Here is a 21,086-nt window from a genome sequence, read left to right as displayed (position 1 = left end):
ACTGGGCTTAAGGAGATGTTACCAACACATTTAATAATGTGACTCCAAATAAATGACTGTAATTCATTGTAAGAGAATATTTTAAGTAATAATTATCAGCATTCCCTCACATCTGTGTATTATTTCACAGCTTACCAAGTCCTTACACATCTCTTTTCCTCTTACAACACTCCTGAGGAAGTTCTTATTACCTGTGTCTGGAACTGGGGAAAGAGGTGACCTTGCTTGTCCGGTATCACCCCGCTAGTGAGGGTAGAACGCTGACTCAGAGCCAGGCGTCGGTCTCAGGTGTGAGGCTCTCTCCAATGCACTACCTACTTGCTTAAAAATTTCTGCTTCCTGACAAACTCCAGATTTAGCCCAACCTTTGGGCCTCCCACATTGAGATCAGCCAGGAAGTGTTAAAATTAGCAGAGGTTTGGCTTTTAGTCAAAGCAGGTGCCAAGTCACAGCTGCACTTACTACTTTAGCACACAAAAAACTCCTGGAGGGCTCTAGGTTGGGTTCCCGCCAGGCCAACACATTCTTTGACTTGAGGAAACGCTATTAAAGGGGAGCCTGTAGTCTGCTTGGTTTGACACACATAGAAGAACAAATCTCTTCAACAAGTCTGCATGCTTTCCAATGGCTTTTATCACCTGGGGGGTAGACGTTGTGTACACACAAAAGATGACAGTATCTGAGAAACAAAAGCAGAGTCTAGAGCTGCTATTGTTATATCACTTTTATTTAGAGAACTAGGTCATCCAAAGGGAAAGCAGAAGCCCCAGAGCCAACTTAGCCTAGATTACATTTTCTTATAGCTAATGTCAACCACAGCCAGCCAAGCCCTATAGAAAGGCCAGGATGATACTTACCTGGAACTGGGGAGAAGGGGCGTGGTTTAAAAATGTATATAGATACCCCACTACAATGGTTGGCACACAGCAAACATTCAATCGCTGTTAGCTGTAAATAGGAAATTACATAAGAAAGAGAACAGACCAATTCTGTCATAGCTGAGGGTCAAGGAACTGGCCAGTCTGGGGTAAGAAAGATGAGAAGAGATGGGGTTGTTGTTCCCAGGTGCAGATGGACTCACCATGCCTAGAATGAGGCCAAAAATGATAATACATTCCACCTGCCTCCCTGTGGTCCTCAGAACTCCCAGGAGCACACCTCGCTTATTCATGGGGGTGGGGGGAGTATTAAAGGCATTGATTACACTCTTTTTTTTTTTGGTGTTTTTTTTTTTTTGGCCGGGGCTGGGTTTGAACCCGCCACCTCCGGCATATGGGACCGGCGCCCTACTCCTTGAGCCACAGGCGCCACCCCTGATTACACTCTTGATTGAGAACTTTTATGTAGCTGAACACCATGATCAGAGAACAAACAACATGAATCATTGTGTCCTCGAAGAACATTTATTAGCTATTCTCATAGTAAAACAAAATAAAAAAGCAAATGAACTTGAAACAAAATAAGATGAAAAACCTGCACCATTTCTCCCCCAAGGACCTCAACAGGACCATACAAATGGGCTACCAGGGGGGTTCACATTTGCAGCTTACTTACAGGAAATTCCACCAAAAGAAACAAAGACATGACACTTTCATATCTACTGAGGTATAGGGTCTGATGTGGCACAATAAGAAAGTAACGAGGATGATTTTTTTTTAAAACAAAGAACCTAGAGGCTATGAGCAAAGCCCCTTCCTAGCCCACACAGTCACACCTGTGAACATTGGGCTCTGCTGTGGAATAAGTCTTCCCAGTCCAGACAATCCTAGCACACATTCTTGGCAGTGGCCAAGCTCTGTTCTTTGATGGGGGATTTGATTCCTGACTACAGTCTGGTCACCAAGAACTGGGTTGAACAAATAAGGGATAACGGCATTCTGTGATGTAGTTGGGAGATAAAAGCTGTGAATGCTACAATAATGAGACTAGTTTTCTTATGTTGGCCCCAGGTGGCCCTGACGGTCTTCTCAAAGAGGCAGCGAACTTCAAACCCACACCCAGAGCTGTGAGCTTCATGAGAATGTGCGCACAGCCTCCCAGAGTGCGTGTGTGGAAGGTCCACGTTTGTCTGGAAGCTTAAACTCTGGGAGCTAAAGCGGTATTGTATATTCATTCTTGCAAAATGGAAGCCTGTCAATTTAAACTAAATTGAAATTGGTCCAAATTTTAAGAAAGGCTGGTTCTTAAAAGGATTTCCATTCCTTGGGGGTGGACAGCAAGGGGCACCGTTTTCTGTCCTTCCCTCTCTTCAAGTGCTTGCCTCCTAGTGCACGAGAAGATGGCTACGTGTTTGTCCTTCACGACACCTGCCTCCCAAGGAAAAACATCCCAAGCACCAGCAATGCATGGGCTGGTGCTCATTGGGTGGCCTCTGGGCAGTGACCCACTAGGTGGGAGATCACAGCACCCTGGTCTCAGAGGACTCCCTCCAGTGTCTCCCTAGCAGTTCAGACACTGGCCCCCATGAGCCCCCGCCCTTCCCCCAGATCCAGAGGCCCTGAGGGCAGGGCAGACGAGAATGTAGCTAATCCTCGGGGATAGGAGTGTTGCAGTTCCCGTGATAGATCTTGACGTGGCCCTCGCACCGGAAGTAGGCCTCAAAGACGTCACTGTAGCCGTGGTCCCTCCACCAGGTGCAAAGCTGCCGGTTCCAGGTGCAGTCCAGCACGTGGAACAGCTCAGGGTGCTCCATGCCGATCATGGTGAAGAAGTCCTGGTCCCCCAGGTGGCCGCGGAAGTGGTACTTGTCTGCCAGCTGCTGTACCTGGGCCGGCTCCAGCAGGCGGCTGTAGAGTGGGGACTGGCGCATGGCTTCCAGGTTCAGCAGCATCACCCCACTGTTGAAGCCAGGCAGCCCCTCAGGGGGTGGGTCCCCAACCCTGGTCTTGGGGTTCTCACGGCGGAACAGCCAGAATGTGTGCCTGTGAAGGGAGAGAGAACAGATTCAGCCCAGCGTGAGGGGTGAGACACTTGGCATTCCTGCTTCCCTGGGTCTCCACAACCACCCTGCAGGGAGACCGGAGTTCCATCTTGGTTGCAAGCTACAGAAACTGACCCTCCAAGGTTTAGAATCTACACCAAGCCACCAGCACATGACAGAGTTGGGACCTGAACCCAGGTCTTGTACTCCAAGCCCTGTTCTCTCTACCATCCTCTGCTGCCCCAGGAAGAGGACAGTGATGTCATCATGCTCATTGTCATCATCCTCCCCACAGCTAACATTTTTATCAACTTGGGAGGTGCCGGGCGGTGTCCTACAGCAGCTCACTTACTCCTCACAACAAGCCTAAGAGATGAGCGCTCTGTGAGATGACAACATTTCTCAGCAGAGGAAACTGATACACAGAGAGCTTAAGTAACTTGCCCCAAATTCACACAGCTAGTAAGCAGGGACTAAACCAGACACCTATCTGGTTCCAACGTCTATTCCTAGTCTTTGTCTGTGATCTTGAAAAGGAAAAGAGAGAAGTGGAGGAGCAAGTCTGAACAGGAACCTGGCCAAGACATCAGAAGGTGAGCACAGGCTGAGACAAAACCATCTTTTGCTTTAGGACACGCCTCCTTCACGGAGACCCCAAACCCAGCATTTCTGAAAGGCTGGGCAGAGGCTGGGGGCTTAAGATAGCTCAAGGCACATGAAGGGTTAGGGGGAAAGGCAGCTGCAGAAAAGCCAAGTAGGATGACGGCCACGTTGGAGGGAATGTTCCCGATTTCAATTCCTCTCTAGGCAGATTCAGAAATCCAGTCTAGGTTCACAGTTCATGGGGTATTCGAGCCAGAGGGACCCTTGTAGGCCCCCTATCTGAATGCTTCCATTTGGAGGAGGGAAGAAAGATGTAGCCACCTCCCTGTGAGTGACAGGTTGGAGCACTGGCTGGTCCGCCCTCTGCTCCTTAACATCAAGGTCCTGTGCGTGCAGCAAGGGGTAGGCAGGGATGCCCTGGCCCACACCCACAGAGACAGGTCACAGCAGCAGTGCCTGCGACTCGGAGGAGACAGGAATGCCACAAGGCCTACTGTGGGAGCAGGGGAGGGGTGGGAGTGCCCCACATCTTGGCAGCATCAACTCTGCTTCTCAGCTTGAAGATGTAGCCCCTCAGATCCTGGCAGAGTCATTTCCCCAGCCAAACACAGAACAGGACCTATATGGTGACACAGAAAGCACAAGGGGAAGGAACCAGAGACCCAGTTCAGGGGACAGCAGCAGGGCCACCTCCCAGCCCCAGCACCTTTCTCTGTGTCTGGGAATGGAGAAACCTTTCTTGACGGCTCAAGTATCACAAAGATGCCGAGAATGTGGTCCCGGTGAGGGGAAAGGCATTCCCTTCGGACAAGTGGAATCCAGGGCTTCCTGGTTTAAATCTCACCATGACCAAGGGACTGTGAGTAGCAAGAGCTCTGGCGCCTGCCTAGTGATAACAGCCCTAGCAAAAATAAAGCTTCTCAAGCAAACTGAGATGCGGCTGTCTTTCTAGCCACAAAGCCTGCAGTGATGGGGTCACACAGGGTTGGGAAGCAGTGTGGCCAGTCTTTGTTCCTTTTGCCCTATTTATGCCAAGTGGTTAATCTCAGGACCAGGTTAAAAACCAGAAAAAGTCTGCCCGACAGATCAGGGCATGACATAGTAGAGGGGGAATTCTCCGACTAGGGGAAACAGGTGCTTTCCCACTGAGGCGCTCAACTCACCCTGCAAGGGATGGAAGCAGATGCATCTCCCAAGGAGGAAGAGAGACCGGAGGAGGGAGGGCTCCATGCCACAGAGGGCCCAGTGCCAGTCCACTGGTGTGACTGTCCTTTCCCCCATCTCCTTTCTTCCTACCCAGGAGAACTTGCCTGGTTGGGGGTGCAGTCTCCTGATTCCACAGGGCAGGGACTAAACAAGGAACAAGGGACAGGCAAGTGCAGGTCAGACTGTAGCTGTCCACGTTGGGTGGAACCAGGGAGGACCCTGTGAGGACATGACGCTGCAGCTTCTGGGCCTGTGGCTTTACTGAGCACTCAACCCCCTGCCCGATCGACTGTGGGGTCAAGTGAGGAGCAGGAATGTGAAGAGGACTCAGATGGCAGAGAGGCTGTCCAGAGTCCCGGGAACCCCTACCAATCTCAGCAGAGTGGCTCCAAAATCTTCCCTGTCTGTGGCAGGGAGCAACAGAAGAATGAGCTGGCACCAAGCCTGCTGGACTCAGGAGAGATGGGCCAGAGCAGAGAGAAGAGGATGGAACATTCTTCCAGGAGGAGACCATAACCCAGGTGGCTCTTTGGGAACAGAATGTCCAGCATCACCACTCCATCGGGATGAAAAGGCATTTATAATAAAGAGCCAGAAAAAGCTGGTCTGGGCCATCAGCAGGAGAAGCAGAGGAGAGACAGGAAATTGGAAATGCAAGCTGCCCAGTGTGTCCACTGAAGCAGAAACACAGCCTGAAAAGGAACCAATATTCTCTGAGCACAAAATATTTCCAGGGTGCCGTTGTTCAAAGCATTCCTACTATCCCAAAATAAACCCAGAAAGACAGGGCCGTCACTGAGGGGCATGGTGGGTTTCTCTGGCCTCCTGGTCAGCTGGGAGGAATCGCACCAGCCTTGGGGGAGAGAGAATGACTCAGGGACGTGGAAAGGAGCAGGGCTGTGCAAGGAGCTTCTGTCCCGTGGTAAAATGGCCTTACCAGGTGGTACCACCAGGTCCCTGCAGGCCACAGCACAGCATGGGTTGCAAACCTCTCACCTTCCCCCTGAAAGAACTGCCTGCACTTTGACAGGGAGGGGCACAGCCCTCAGCGAGTCAGCGCAGGGCTTCTGATCCCTCCCGTCTCTTTATTCCAAGTGCCTCAGATTCCACAGGCTAATGTTCTAAGCTCTTGGGTTTCAATCTTATTTCTCAATGTGGCTGGCATGCCCCAAGGCCAGGAGCACTGGGGACCAGGCCACTGGGTGATGAGGCCCCTGCTGGCCCTTCACTAGCTCTGGGCCACTCTGAGGCAGGACAATGAGCACTCAGCTCCCTTCCCGCTCCTCACAGGGCCCTGCGCTGACCTCATGTGTTCAGACACTGCTGTGGCACATGGGGAAGCTGAAGGAAACATCCGTATGAATGCAGGTACCTGGTTCTGAGTCATGGAGCTTCCAAAAGTTTCTCCAATTACCCATCCATGCCCATAACCCAGCCACGTTACCCTACTTGTCTGGATATGGGCCTGTGCAGAGTCAAGTTTCCACCCTCCACGGTCACCTGGAGACCCACACTAAAGGGGTTGAGGCCTTTTACCCCCTTGAGAAATAGTTTCAACACGGAAACAAGCCCCACACAGGTGATCCATTGTAAATACTGGGTCTTTGTTGACATCAATGAGGCCCATTGGGAAAATATAAATTAAGCATTTTCAAGGACATTCTTCCAGTTATGAATGATAAATTTTCTAAATTTTTTATATTGAGTATGTCCTAATAATCACAGAAAACACTATTGAAACTAGTGAACTAGCTTTCATGAAGAAACCCATCTTTATGGAAAGAGGCATTTGAAATAATTCTAAAAACAGAGTTGCTCCCAGCCTTCAGGTCTTTCCGTGGTGATCATTGCCAGGGTCCTTCCTATAGGGCTTTCAGCTAAAGACCTGGGCAGAGAATCTAAAGAACACACATGGCCATGAATAACCTGTTCCTCCTCCTCCTGCTGCCCTAAACACAGACCCTTTTGCCTCCAGCTTGTCAAGATTTCTTCTCCCGGCTTGGCCTTTCTCGGCTCCTCCAGCTCAGAGTTCTCAACTTTCACTTCCAAGAAGGAAGACGCAAGGATGGGACACTTGCTGAGCCAGGACAGTCTGCATAAGGCTCTGTAGGAAGGTTCTAGAAGCCTGGGCTGACTCAGGCTAAATTCAAGCTGTAGGCTGTTGGCAAAAAAGGCTCCATTTTAGGTCTGAAGTTCATAAGAACAACCTCAAACCTGGCACGTGGTCATGGTCTCACCGTGGCTAACCTACAAGTGTCCCTCAGCCTGAGTGCACAGTCACTGATAAGCAAGCAAGGGCCTCCTCCCAGAGAAGGAGTGCCGTCCGGATGCTGTGCAGCCAGCAGAGGCCAGAATCAGGAAATAGCATTTCCCCTGTGCCCATGTGGACGTACCAGGCCTAATTAGCTCTCGTTTGACTTGGAAGGCACCCCATTTTCCAGTCCTCAGAGGTGAAAGGCTGGGAGTAAAGGGTGACACTTGGAAGTTGCCAGGCATTTCATGCAGTCCAGGTCCTGAGTGGTGACCTGGGCACAGTTCTGTGCCACAGACTCTTTGTGTACCTTTGCCCTGGCTGGGTGCTATAGGCTAATGTCAGACCAATGACACTGTATGTTGGTCTTCCCTGGATCTGAGGCTGAATTTCTATGGAACAGGTGTGGACCTGTAGTCTTTTGGCTGAATTTCTATGGGACAGGTGTGGACCTGTAGTCTTTTGGCTGAATTTCTATGGCACAGGTGTGGACCTGTAGTCTTTTGGGGGACCCATGGCCCTTGATGCCTGGTGCCATCAAACAGGAGAAGGCAGGGACTTCCTGGAGTTGAGGGGCCACTGCAAAGCTTCCCACTGCCCATTCTTTTAGGGCATTCCTAAAATTGCCAAAAATTGCCACTGACTCTGACACAGGCTATTAGTGGTAGGACTTAGAGGGGCCCCTCATAGAACTAGAGTCTCCCAGAGAACTGAAGACACTTAGAGAATCCTAGTTCTTGTTCTCATTTTAGAAATGGGGAAGTTGAGGCTCAAAAATTGCCCTGCCCAGAGTCACACTGCTGGAAGGGAAACCCCACATTTCTAGGCAAACCATTGATGCTTTTCCACAAATCCCCCTGCCCAGACACCTACGGCCTTGCAGGAAGCACGGTCTGTGCTTTCCCCTCTGGCAGAGACTTCCTCCTCCAGGCTCACCACACTTGCCCTGGATGGGGAGCTGGGCGCTCAGTGACTGCCGGGCCTTGCTTGGGCAATAGAAGGGAAATAAAACAGGTGGTAGGCGTGTGCTTGCCCTGGTTTGTGGGACCTTGTAGGAAACACGTGTTTATTTTTAAACACCAGCTCTGTCTACAGGCCAGCAACTGGATGTCGAAGCCACAACATCCTTAGTACTTGGAGAGGGCAAATGGGGAGCCAAGGCAGCATCCTGTGCTTTCCAGGAAGACAGATCACCCAGGGTCAGTCCTTAGTGCTGAAAGTTGCAGCACTAAAAGTTGCAGGGTGCTGGCAGGAAAAGAGGAGGACTTGTAGGGCACTGGGACCCAGCAGAGACCCTGCAGGGGAGGCATCCTGCAGAGGGTTTCTTTCTCCCACTCCAGTCATGGCCCCAGGGCCTCTTCTCCCTGTCCCCAGACTACCCAGAGCCTCTTTCTGTGCTGAAGGCTGCCAATGCCCCAGCTTTGTCGATCCTGGCATCTCTGAGCCCCCTCCCCAGCCTGAGAGAATGGGGGGTTTAGGGGAGGGAGAAAAGAGGCAACATCAGCGGAGTAGATGTGGACTGCATTACCACCACTCCGCTGCCACCTGTTCCAGGAAGTCACACAGCAGACTGTGGCACAGGGATGGCAGTTCAGCTGTGCATGTCCCCAAAGTGGTTTTTGAACTATGCCACGTCAGCTAAGGGAGTTGTGGCAGGGCACTAGGGTAGCTGGTAGATGGGACAAGCCTTCTGGAGAGCACCTCTGTTACCATCTGTGCAGCTGGCCCTTTCATTTTACCCACTGAGCCGTCTGTGTGACTCTAGCTTGCTGCTGTAACAAAGCACCACAGAAGGGGCGGCTCACACAGCAGGAGCATTCTCTCACAGCCTGGAGGCTAGAAGCCCAGTCAGGGGTCAGCAGCTGGCCCCCTCTGAGGGTTGTCAGGGAGAGTCCATCTGTGGCACTCTCCCAGCATCCAGTGGGTTGCTGGCAGCCTTTGGCACTCCTTGGTCTCTGTGGCTTCACCCCGATCTCTGCCTTCATCTTCCCATGGCATTCTCCCTGTGTGCTCGTGTCTTTGTGTCTAAACATCTCCTTTCTATGAAGACACCAGTCACACTGGACAAGCGTGTGAGCTGCCAGACCTCTTGGGGCCTTGGTTTGCTCAGTGAGACACGGGGATGGGGTGGAGACAATGCTCCTCTGCAGAGCTGGGATGGGATCCCACAAGCAGCTGAATGCACAGACCACACCCACCATGCCCATGAGGAGGGGCCCTGTCACCATGGGTGCTCACCCACAGAAGGGATGGGGCTACAAGCGCCCCTCCCTGCCCAAGCTCCTCTTAGGGAGTGGTGGCAGTTCAGGGACCAGCCCTCCTCCACCCAGACAGCCGTCTGGAGGTTTCGGCTTTAACACAGCTTCCTGCTTCTGGAGTCTGGAACAAGAAAGGTGACCCACATTGTCGGCATCCCAAAGCTGCATGAGCTTTGACCAACCCGTCCCTGCAGGAGTCTGTGAAACTTGGCACAGTTCTGGAGCCATGGAGGGTGAACAGCAGACAGGGAGGCTTCTGACCTGCCATGAAGCAGAGCCCTAAATCCCCCCAGTCCTTTTTACCTGAGGGCTCCTTCTGGCTGCTGCTCGTGCCATCAGGTGGGATATACACCCTTCTCCAAGGCTTTGGCCTCTGTTCTCATGCATCCAGGGAGCAGGAGTGTCTCCTGACCCACCATTTCCCATGCCCAGCCTGCCAGGGCATCTTGGCTACACTGCCTTCCCCACCACCTGCTGTGGGCTGTGAAAACAGGCGGGTAGGGACCAAGGAACTCACCCTCACTCAGTCCCACAAACAGCCCCGGAGCATGTATGTGCCTGAATGGGGCTAGGCCCTGGGAGGACAGTGTGGGTGCCTCAGGGAAGGACAATGGACAGCGGTGATGGCTGAGGAGGAAACGGAGGGGTTTCAAGCCTGGGTTACTGTAGGAGGGTGGGGCCAGGAACTGTGATGACAAGGCTTGGGGCAGAGGTGTGGGCAGGAGGAAAGGAAATACAGGTGCCAGTGAGAACACAGCATGGAAAAGCCCGCAGGTGGCTGGAGGTACAGGCCACGGGTAGAGAGTGCAAGCAGGCACAACGGAATTCTAGAGAGTTCCAACACTTAGCGGGTAAGGGAAGAGGAGCCAGGAAAGAGGCAGGATCTTCAGGCCTGCTCCAGCCCACTCCAGCTCCACCCAAGGGCCCAGCCAAAGAGCCCAGCCTTTCTCACCCACCTCCTCACCTCCGTCCAACCTGGTCCTTCTTTGGGCTGTCTCTCTCCAGATGGGGTCCTCAAGCACTCTTGCTCGTATCAACTGTCCCATCTCTGCCTCTCATTCAAATGCTCTGACCTGGGTGGTACTAAATACCTTAATATCCTCCTTCCAAGTAGAGGCCAATCCTAATGCCCCCTAGGCCCCACCCCATAGGACGCCCACAGCAGCACGTCAGTCTGGCACCTCCCTGCTAATCACTGCTGCCCACCATCTATATCCTCTTCCTCTTTGCTCCATTCCTAGAGCACTCTCAGCAGGTTACTATAGGAGGGTGGGGCCAGGAACTGTGATGACAGGGCTGGGGGCAGAGGTCTGGGGAGGAGGCCAGGCTAATGGCCCTTCCCTCACTTTGGCCATGGTTCCTCAAACCCCAACTGAGTGATCCACTTGGCTCTCTGTGAACCTGCCAGCCCAGACACTTTGCTCTGATGGCAAGAACTCAGGTCCCCCTGACAAAATATCCTGCTGTTCCCATGGAACCTGCTCCTGGCCCCTTAGGAACCTTTGGTGCCCACCTCTCCCACACAGCAGTCCCTCCTAGGTACCCCTGGCTCCACCCCCAGCCTATTCTGCCCCCCAGCACCTCGCTGCACACCAAGGATATGACATTGTTGAAAGCTGTAAGGACAAGGACTTGGAACTACTATAGGAGGCGATGGTGACCTTTGAGAGATGTAGGGATAGTGACCGAGACGCTGGATCCTTAGCACAGGGGAACACACGAACAGGAGCGAACAGAGGCAGGGAGGGCAGCCGGTTCCTCCCTGCAGAAGGCAGAGGGAAGGAGGCTGTACCAAGAGGGAGGGCCGTGTACGTATGTGGGCCAGGGAAGAAATCTGCAGGCCAGACAGGGGCAGAAGGAAGAGAGCAGAAACCTGGGAAGGGGCGGGGTGGTTCTCCAGGGATGAGGGGCCGATGACAATGATAATGGCTACCAGGCAGAGTACTTACTATGTGCCAGGACCTGATTCAAGTCCTTAGACTAAAGTCTGTGACAGGCAGATGAGGTGAGGACACTGAGAGAGAAAGGGGAGAACATGAGCCCGAGGGCAGGAAGGGGAGAAGAGGGACCCTGGGGGCATCTGGGAGCACAAGAGGGACAGACCTGCAACAGCTGCAGTTCAGGAGGGGAGAGGCGACACTGTCTATGGAGAGAAAGGGGCCACGGGCAAATGAGGGCTTGCCCTGGGTAAAATAGTCAGCAATCGATAATAGGTGAATGAAAGGATTTGAGGGCGGGAGTGGAGTCAGGAAGCTGGGAGTGCGAACTGGAACATGTCTCCCTCATCTTTATGTCAGAGGGCCTCGTGGGGACATCTGATGCATAGAAGGCCCTACACAGCTATTGGTTTCAGGTGCATGGGGGAGGGAAGAAAGGAAGGAAGGAAGGATGAAGTCTAAAACAGTGAACTGTTTCGGGGTCTTCACTAGCCAGAAGCTAGGTCTCCCTACAGATGAGAAGGCAAGGCAGAAAAAGTTGGCCCCACAAGCCCAGGAATCCAGGTCTGTAATGAGATACCAGTGTGACAAAGGCTAGGAATGGAGGCGCCCAGATGGTGACCTGACCCAGGGGGGCCCAGGGCCCTCAGGCCAATGCCCTTCCTTGCTCTGGCCTCCAATACTGGAGCTTGTACACTGTTAGAAGCAGCTTGGTTCCGGTGGGAGCCTCAGGACCCAACCCAGGCCCCAGTGCAGCTCCACAACCGCAGTTGCCTGGATTTAGCGAAGGGCAGAGACCTTTGTCAGGTTGGAACAAACCAGAGAGAGTCACCTTCAGAACTGGATCATTGCCCTCAACACCCCATGGCACCAGGCAGAGTGCCTGGGACACGTGGTGAGGTGTTTTCCAGGTGAGTGAGCAGAACTCTGCATGGGTGGTCAGTGTGGTGGGGAGGGATATGTGTGGAATTTAACATTCATTGTGTCCCCAGTTAAAGCGATCACTCTGTACCACTGCCCTTCACCCTCACAGAAGCCAGTGTGCCAGCCCAGGAGCTGAGATTGAGGGGCTACCCACATGTGGCTCCCCCAGGTGCAAGGGTGCAGGGCAATGTGGCAACTGAGCAACATATGATACTTCTCATGACCAGAAAGAAATGGGAGCATCACTTTCCCATTCTAGGTGATGTTGGCTGTCCCTGATCACTTTCCTACACATGGGATGTGGGTCTTGGTCAAGGCAAAATGGTAATTGGCATGCTGACATAAACACGAGAAGCTTCTGTTGTCAGGTGCAGAGCAAGGCACTGAGGGGGACAGACCCAGGCCTGCCTGCCCGAACCTGTCATGGGCGCCCTTCTCACTGTGGCTGGGGCCTCCCTGGCCAAAATGCAGATTTTTGTTCAGATGCTGCATTTCTGACAAGGCCCCAGGGAATGCTGATGCGGCTGGTCCAAGGATCATGCAGAAGAAAAAAAGAGTGTTTTATAAATAGATGAAAACCACCAGTGTAGCAAAACATTATTTTATCCTGAAAATGGCCATAAAATAGTTGGCAGTAGCTTGCATATCCACTTGGAAATTGCTTACAAATTCTAGGCTAACACTTGTCCCACCTGTTGACTCTGTCACAACGCTGGGTATGACAGGAGGGAGGGCCCAGCTCTGCCACCTTCCCTCGCCAGGGATGAGCAGTCAGTCTGGGGTGAGGGGGAGGCAAGGCAGGGAAGCAGGTACTGTCAGATTTCCACTGCTTTGAGAAAAGGTACCAGTGCAGACGGGGGTTAAGAATGCGGGTTCCATGGCCAGACAGTCCCAGTCTAGGGTTCAAATGCTGGTCTTCTGCTGACTACTTTGGAAAAGGTATTAAAACTCTCTCTGCTTCAGTCTTCTCCACCATAAACAGGGTTGTGCAAGAGATTTTATGAGATTATGTAGGTAAAACACTTACTAGGTTGAGACGAGATAAGGACACGCTTCCCTGTTATCTGTAACTGGGTCCTACACCAGGTCTACCTGGCTCTGCACACACCTTGGGCAAGTCTTTCCCCTCACCCAAATTAAATGAACTAATCAGCCCAAGGATCCTTTTCAGTCCTGAAAGCCTACAATTCTAAGCCAGGACTAGGATTTACCATGCGTGAAGCTTTTAGGAGTGAACTTCAAGGGAACGTGACAATCACTGGACTCAGTGAGTATGTTCGTTATTTGCTTTTATTGTGTGTATGCCGAAAGCTCCACCATTATCCAGTGTGGGGCATCTGGGTGGTTTTCAATTATAAGGACGTCAGCGACATGCTGAGCGCGTCAGGGGGTAGCCGCCAACCACTGTACGTGTTTCTGCTAAGTCTTTCTTAGTTTTGTCCTGTTGGGTATCTGTAGATTCGGGTTTTAGGTAACAAGTAGATCAGCCTTAGTTTTTGCCACCCTCCTTGAAGAAGTAGGGGGCCCTGAAGAAAGACCTCTCCAAACCTGGCCTCAGCCAAGGCTTCCCCCCAGAACTTCTGCCAACAGCAGCAAGACTGAGGACCCCTCCCCTTTCCCAGGTCAAAGGTGGCATAGGAACTCAGCCTCAGCCACATATGCAGCTCCCCTACTTCCTGCCAAGATGACCCCTGGAGTTCTTCACTTGGGTTTTCCCCACACCAGAAGGCTGTCTCTCCATCAACTCCTTCTCAGGAGTTGGGATCATCCCTATACCCAAGTTGTTAATCAACGTTAGTTCAAAGTCCATTATGGACAAGCACTGTGCCTAAAACGACAAGGACAAGGAGGACAGCTGCCCTCACTCTCCACACCCACTACTCGGCTGCATGTACGTTATCCCAATTCCTCACCACCACCACCTGTGGTCAGTTGTGGTCAGTATTATTTCCACTTTAAAGATGACGAAATGGAAGCCCAGAGAGGTCAAGTGATATGCTGTGGTCACACAGCCCTCCAACGAGGCTAAGCCCAGGGGTCAGGTGCAGGGCAAGGGAAGCCCCCCCCCACTTCACCTTTGCTCCACACAGAGCTGATTGGGAAGGAAGGTGTTAATTTCTGTGCCCTCACTAAGATCAGAGCTGGAGTGAGAAATAGCGTCAGAGAAGGGATTCCCACAGGGCTTTGCTTCTCTAGGAAGGCCTGATTGGGAGGGAAGAAAATAGAATATGGGTCTGAATTTCCTCGGGCCCGTTCTAACCCCTGAACAGCATGGATGAGGGTGAAGGGCAGCAGGGTCCCTGCCCCAGGCACACTTGGATGCAGGAAGCTGGTTCCAGTCATGGCCCAGGCCCTAGCTAGACCCCAAATCTTATAACTGAAAAGACCTAGCGATTATAGGGAAAACAGAGCATGGAAACAAGTTGGGTACCCAACCAGGATATAACAGCTCACACAGGCCAGAGCACCCATGGCCTTTCCCACACCAGAGAGGTGGCTGCCTCAGCATGTTTTATCTCATGCTTTCCAGACTGAGGAAAACCATACTCCTGTTGAAGGTCATGGCCCATCCAATTCTTTCCCTAAAATACTTAGGTTGGCCCTTGCTCTTTATTCTTCACTTGCTACAATTTAGTGAGTTTAACCACTCAAGGGTATTCTTAGCAAAACTCCCCCCACTACATGCAATCACAAAACTCCATCAGCCTTTGAGACAAAACCACAGGAATCCCTTCCAACCCATTCATTCAATCAAGTGCCGGGGCCTAGGACATGCTCTGATAGAGACCCTCTTGCTGTGGAGCCCACCCTGGATGGGACAGCCATTCCCAATGCCACGGACAGCACATCTCAGCCCTTGGCAGAGAAGCGTCTCTGATGGTGCCAAAGACAGTAGCTCCCACCAGCTGTAAAAGCTGAAGATAGGATAGGGAGGCGAGAGAGCCAACCACTCCCAAATTCTCTCAAAATACTGAAAATCTCCAGAGTTTGCACTTCATCTGAGTGGTCACAGAGTCTTGATGTGGATGTAACCTGCTCCAAAGCAAAGGGCGAGCCCCAGGGGATTTACACTATTCAGGCACTCAATTCCCCTTGCATGAGGTCAAGCAGGAAAAGAAGTAATTGCCATTTGAAAGTTCAAGCTGGGGACAAAAGGAGGCCTAGTGAGGTCCCTGGAGAAGCGCGTGGGCTTTGGAAAGAGGATACTCCTTTTTTGGTCTCTCTGTACCTCTCGGGGATAGTAACTTGGCACCAGTGTCATAGTCCTGGTTCCCATCCCTGGCCCTGCTACCCTATTCCAAGCCGGTTCACAAAACAAACTCATCGAAGGTGGCCAGGCCTGGGATCTCAGCAGCTTCCCCAACCCTCAGTCCCCACCTCAAAGCCTGCCAGTGTGCTTCAGCAGAGACTAAAGACTGCAGAGAAGAGTCTGCCCAGGTCCACTGGGTAAGCACAGGGGTGCAGTCAGACATCCAGGGAGCTGAGTCTTAGCTCCATGTGCTGACTCGCCCTGTCACGCCCGTGGGCTTCAGTGGCATTTAGGATTCACAACCCGTATATAGTGACAACCCTTGCAGGGTCCAGGACTGAGGCAGTGAGTCCACTCTTACAGTTGGGCTCATTCTCACCATCCCATCTGGGGCTGGCCCAGAGTTTGGTTCAAAACTCTCAGGCCCTGTTAGCCTCATCACCCTTTGGCTGTGTTTACAATGCTACTGCTGTGAGCTCCAACCTCTTGCTCAACACAGGAGCTGATGTCCCCACTCACCTCTGCTAGTGGTGCTGTGCAGGCCTTGAGGTCAGCCCTCACTACAACTCCGGCATGCCCCACCATACAGAAGACCATTCTTGACCTTTTAAGCCTCTCTCCTTCCAAGGGCTTCCAGGGCCTGTGCACAGTGGCAGTTGCATTAACGCCCATTTGTGCAGACAGCGCTGGAGCAAAGCAGGCCTGGTCTCCAGCCCACCCAAACACCCAGCTTGCCCCCAGCTCACCCAGCACCACACATGGCTGGCAGCACAGCATGCCCTGAAACCTCTCCACGGCACTATCTTTGATTTTAAAATTTTCTTTTTTTTTTTTTTTTAAGGATAAAAGAAGAAGAAAATCTGCTAAACAACCTGTCCTTCTGACAGGCTGCCTCAGATGGCAGTTTGCTAAGCTGGATCAAGGACCAACATTACCAGGGGGTTATCAGAGCTGTCTGCTTCAGAAAATAAACAACTCATCAAAGGTGGCCAGGTCTGGACTCAGCTGCTCCCCCGTCCCCCATCCCTCGTCCCCTGGAACAGAGGCTCCTTCGGCAAGGCCCGCCGACCTACAGGGAAGAGTCTGCCAGGTCCCATTTGAGCACAGTGGTTACCAGGAGGCCCCTCCTGCAGGGCTATGGAACCAGAGGCCTGAGTTCAAGTAGGGGTCAGTGTGGGGGCAGACTTGACACTGAGAGTAGCAAAAGGTGTGAAGCAGGGCGGCCTGTGCACGACGAAGGCCATCCTGGCCAGGTGGGTGCTGGCACGGAGGAGGCAGGGCTAGAAGCAGCAGGCCGGGCAGGAGGCTGCTGAGGTCATGGGGAGGCGGGGACGGTGTGCAGGATGGAGAGCGGTGGGGAGTCAGGATGCTCGGCTGTGTGTGCCTGGTCTGAGGGGGGCTGGTGGACGCAGGAGTGGATGTGGATGAGGAGCTCCATTCTGGGTTTCGTCTTGAGCACTCCAGCTACGGGATGAGTGGCAGTGGCTGTTCTAATCATCGCTGACTTGCAGTGACACTGGCCAGGCCCTGCCTGCGTTCTGGCTGCATCCTTCACCTGGACGAGGAGAGCAGTCTCCCGGCCTTTCCAGCTCAGATGCCCTGACCCGAACCGCACCCAAACTAACCAGGAGCTGCCCTCAGCCCTCCCCCAGGGAGACACCCACACCCACAGCCCCTGCTGCCATCAAGAGAGAGGCGGAGCTGTCTCCTGGGTGACAGCGGCCCCTCCTCCTGCCTGTGTGCAGTCCCGTGGGCTGTCTTGCTAGGGCAGCCATGGAACCGGAAGCGTGATGTTTCCAATACTGGCCTCTCCTCCTCCCAGGTCTCAGCTAAGGAAAAGGTACAAAGACACCTCTGCTGTGAACACACCTTGGAAAGAAGGCAAAGGAGGAAAGAAACAAACCGCCCTGCAGAGCCAGGCCAGGCCCACAGTCCTCCCTGCCCATATGCACTTTGCTGAAACCACTTCCACACCCCCACCCAGCTGGCACCCCCGGACTCCCGCCCCTCTCAGGGGCACCTCCCTCACCTCCTCAGTGTCACCTGGCCTTTACCCAAGACCAACAGACACCTGCCCAACCGGGCCTCCTCACCCCTTGTTGTCCAGACACAGATGCTGACATCCCCACACCCTGTACAGAACTGGACACCTCGTGGGATCTCAGGGAACCTTCACTGAACTAAGAAGCCCTCAGTCCCACACCCAGGACCCTCCTCAGAAAAGCTTCCCTGCTGCAAATGTGTTACCACAAGAACGCTGAGTTAGCTGCATATCCCACCTCTCCCAGTGGTCTGAGCAATGTGTGGTGCCCACACCTCCGTTCCCCTGCAGAGCCACCTGCTGCTGGCACAGGCAATTGACCTTGAGGCTGCCTCTTCCCCTCTCCGCACAGCAGGGAAGGCATCTGCCAATGCTGTCTGGTTAGGAAGTGCCACCTCTCCCCACAACGCTCCTCCGCAGCTCGGCTCTGCACTCTGATCAGTGTTTCCAACCCTTTTTATCTCACAGCACACAGAACCTATAGTTAAATTTCCATGCACACTTAAATTATGTTGATTTGTTAAAGAGTAATAAAAAAGAATTTACTTACCGCGCTTTGAACTACTTTTGAAAATAATTTAATTAATGATCTTTAAAAACTCAGCAGCCCTAAGATCCTCTGACAGCACACCAGTGTGCTGCGGCACAGCAGTTGAAAATCACTGCTCTTGGGGGTTCACTCAGCTAATCCCACTCTGCCTTCACTTCCCCTCTCAGGGTCCTCTCTCTGACGAGCTGCACGATGAAGGGCAGTCCTTCCCTAACTTTACCGTGCACATGACATTTCTGTCCAGAGTCTGGGTAAAAGCAGGGGGGCAGACTCTGTACTGACAGGCTGGCAGGTGATACTGACACTGCTGGTCCACCGGCCACACTTTTGAGTAGCAAGAAGGCAGAGGAAACAGTGAGGATTCTCAGCCAGTGAAACCATGCTCTGGCCCAGATCCGCCCGAGCTAACCGTTACATCCCACAGACCACGCTCTACTCAGTGGTAAGGCCGTGTCTGACAGTCCCCGGATCAGGGGACGCTTGCAAATGCCATTGCTCTTCCTTTTGCTTCAGACTTCTCCCTGTAACAGTAGGGCGTGTAACGCCTTGGAAGATTGCTAAAAAATTAAGTGATGGAACATGTGGGCACTCTGGTATACAGCAGGTGATGACTGATAGGACTTCTCCTTTCCCTTCCGCTGTCCAGACCAGGTCTAGCACTAAACCTGTGCCCCAGAGGACTGGGAAGGAGGGGAGGGCTGAGGCTGTCTCTCAGACCAAGGGCCTCCACACCCAGTTCTCAGTGCTCACGTGTGTGGTGTGGGGAAAGGGTTGTTTGGATCATGATGTGGCAGTTCCTCAAGGGACTTTGCTGCTCATGTGCCTGTGCGCTGGCAGCATGTCATGTAGCTCTCAGAGGAGCCACGATAGTGCAAGGGCCTGCAGGTAGCAGCAGCCACGGAGCGCCCTAGTAAGGCCTCAGGTCCTGCTGCCTCCTGCTGAGCTGCTGGCAGGCAGCCCCCACTGGGGGGGGACTCTTGTACCCCCTCGGCGCATCTGATTGTCAATGGCAGCTCAGCCGCGCAATGGAAATGAGTGAGGTGCTTTTAAAAACCACATTAACAGGTCTGGTTGGAAAAGAACCGTTTAGCAAACTCTTCCTTTGCTGCCCGTATTCCTGGACCAGAGGAACTCAAGCAGCTCCAGAGGTGTTGCTTATTTCTTGGAGAGGCTGGGGACTCGGGGACCTAACTTAATGTGTGATATACAAAGGCAAGAGGAAGGAGAAATTAGACTGATAGCACTCAGTCTTCAGCAGGCACTCAGTTTTCACCTGAGCTTTTCCCTGCCCCTTGCACACTGACAAAAGCAAACCCTTTTGATCTTAATCAGAACATGATGCTGTTTCAACATACTATAAGAGAACTGCTCAGCCTGGAACCACTTAGAGGAGCTTGGGGGATCCCTCTGGCAAGGTCCCAGCCCATGTCTAGCAGGGGAATACATGTGGCCAGAGAAAAGCACTATAAGGGTGCAGACGTGGACACAGTACTCAGAGGGCTCCAATAAGGGGGGAAATGACATGTGATGTCCTGAAATTATGCAACCAACATAGTGTACTCCCCAATGTACATAAGCACATGCGTACACACAACATATATGTGCGCCAACATGCAAACCCAACAGACACATGTGCACACAATAGACCCACATCTGCACATAGCCAGGCATACGAACAGAACATATATCCTCACATGCACACGTACACACACAAACATTTCCTCTGCTTTGGGGAAACTGGAATTCAACTTCCCATCTAGTCTGAGTCCTCATTTCTTCAGAATGGAATGCAGATTTGCAAGGAGGCCATTCCTTCTCCAGCCCCAGCCCTTCTTTGTGCCCGGGTAGTATTTCGCACAGCTATTTAACAAGTAGGGCTGAGATTGCCTTTTAACTGTCAATAAAATCAGAGCACACATAGATCAGAGCACATGCAACAGAATAGAAAACCTGGAGATGAAACCAGCCTCCTATCTCCATCTGATATTCAATAAACCAAAGCATACACTGGGGAAAAGTATCCCTATTCAATAAATGGTGCAGGAAGAACTGGATAACCACATGTAAAAGACTGAAACTGAATCCCACACATCTCACCACTTAATACAAATTGACTCACGATGGATAAAAGATTTAAACCTAAGACAAGAAAGGATAAAAATTCTTGATGAAAGCATGGGATAAACTCTTGATGATAATGGCCTAGGGAAAGACTTTATGAGGAAGACTAGGTTGGCAAGTGCAGCAACAAAAATAAATGGGACTTAAACTAAAAAGCATCTGCACAGCTAAGAACACAACAATTAAAGCAAACAGACAGCCTTCAGAATAGGAAAAGATATTTGCATGTTAAAATCCGACAAAGAGCTAACAACCAAAATCTATGGACAAACTCAAACTAATTAACTCAAAAAAGAGCAAACAATCCCATTTATCATTGGGCAAGAGACATAAACAGAACCTTCTCCAAAGAAGACAGATGAATGGCCAAGAAACACATGAAAAAATGCTCAGATAAATGCAAATCAAAACCACCTTGAGATATCACTTAACCCCAGTGAGAAGAGCCCACATCACAAAGTCCCAAAACTACAGATGCTGGCGTGGATGTGGAGAGAGGGGAACACTTTTATACTGTTGTTGGAATTGCAAACTAATACAATCTCTTTGGAAGGAAGTATGAAGAATCCTGAAAAAGATAAAAGTAGACCTTCCATTTGACCCACAATCCTTTTTCTTGATATCTACCCAGAAAAAAATATCATTTTACCATAATAACATTTTCACATTTGCTCTAGAATGTTTATCGCAGCTCCATTCACAATTGCCAAGATGTGGAATCAACCCAAATGCCCGTCAACTCATGAGTAGATGAATAAACTGTTGCACATGTGTACTATGGAATACTATCTAGCCATAAAAAGATGGAGACTTTACATCTTTCGTATTAACCTGGATGGAGTTGAAGATATTTTTCTTAATAAGTATTACAAGAATGGAAAAGCAAGCATCCAATATATTAAATATGAATATAAAACCAGTAGATGAACAACTACAAACTAACACGAGAGAAAAACAAAATTAAAACCAAGTGAAATGAAGTAAGGGAGGGGAACGGATGGGGAGGGAAAAGGAGGGAGTGTAAG

General features: G+C 51.6%; 1 protein-coding gene across 3 annotated transcripts in view; it reads right to left on the bottom strand.

The window, feature by feature from the left end:
- Window positions 1–730: 730 nt before the first annotated feature.
- XXYLT1 (xyloside xylosyltransferase 1) overlaps window positions 731–21,086 on the bottom strand; it is a 204,124-nt gene continuing 183,768 nt past the window's right edge. For all 3 annotated transcript variants that reach the window (XM_053564546.1, XM_053564547.1, XM_053564548.1), the window contains exon 4: window positions 731–2,921. In XM_053564546.1, coding sequence (XP_053420521.1) covers window positions 2,525–2,921 — 397 coding nt within the window. In that variant the 3' untranslated portion in view covers window positions 731–2,524. The remainder of the gene's footprint in view (window positions 2,922–21,086) is intronic.

Source organism: Nycticebus coucang, chromosome 16 (assembly GCF_027406575.1).
Source record: "Nycticebus coucang isolate mNycCou1 chromosome 16, mNycCou1.pri, whole genome shotgun sequence".
Taxonomy (NCBI): Eukaryota; Metazoa; Chordata; class Mammalia; order Primates; family Lorisidae; genus Nycticebus; species Nycticebus coucang.
Note: the sequence above shows the minus strand (reverse complement) of the source record. Positions and strands in the feature narration are given on the sequence as shown.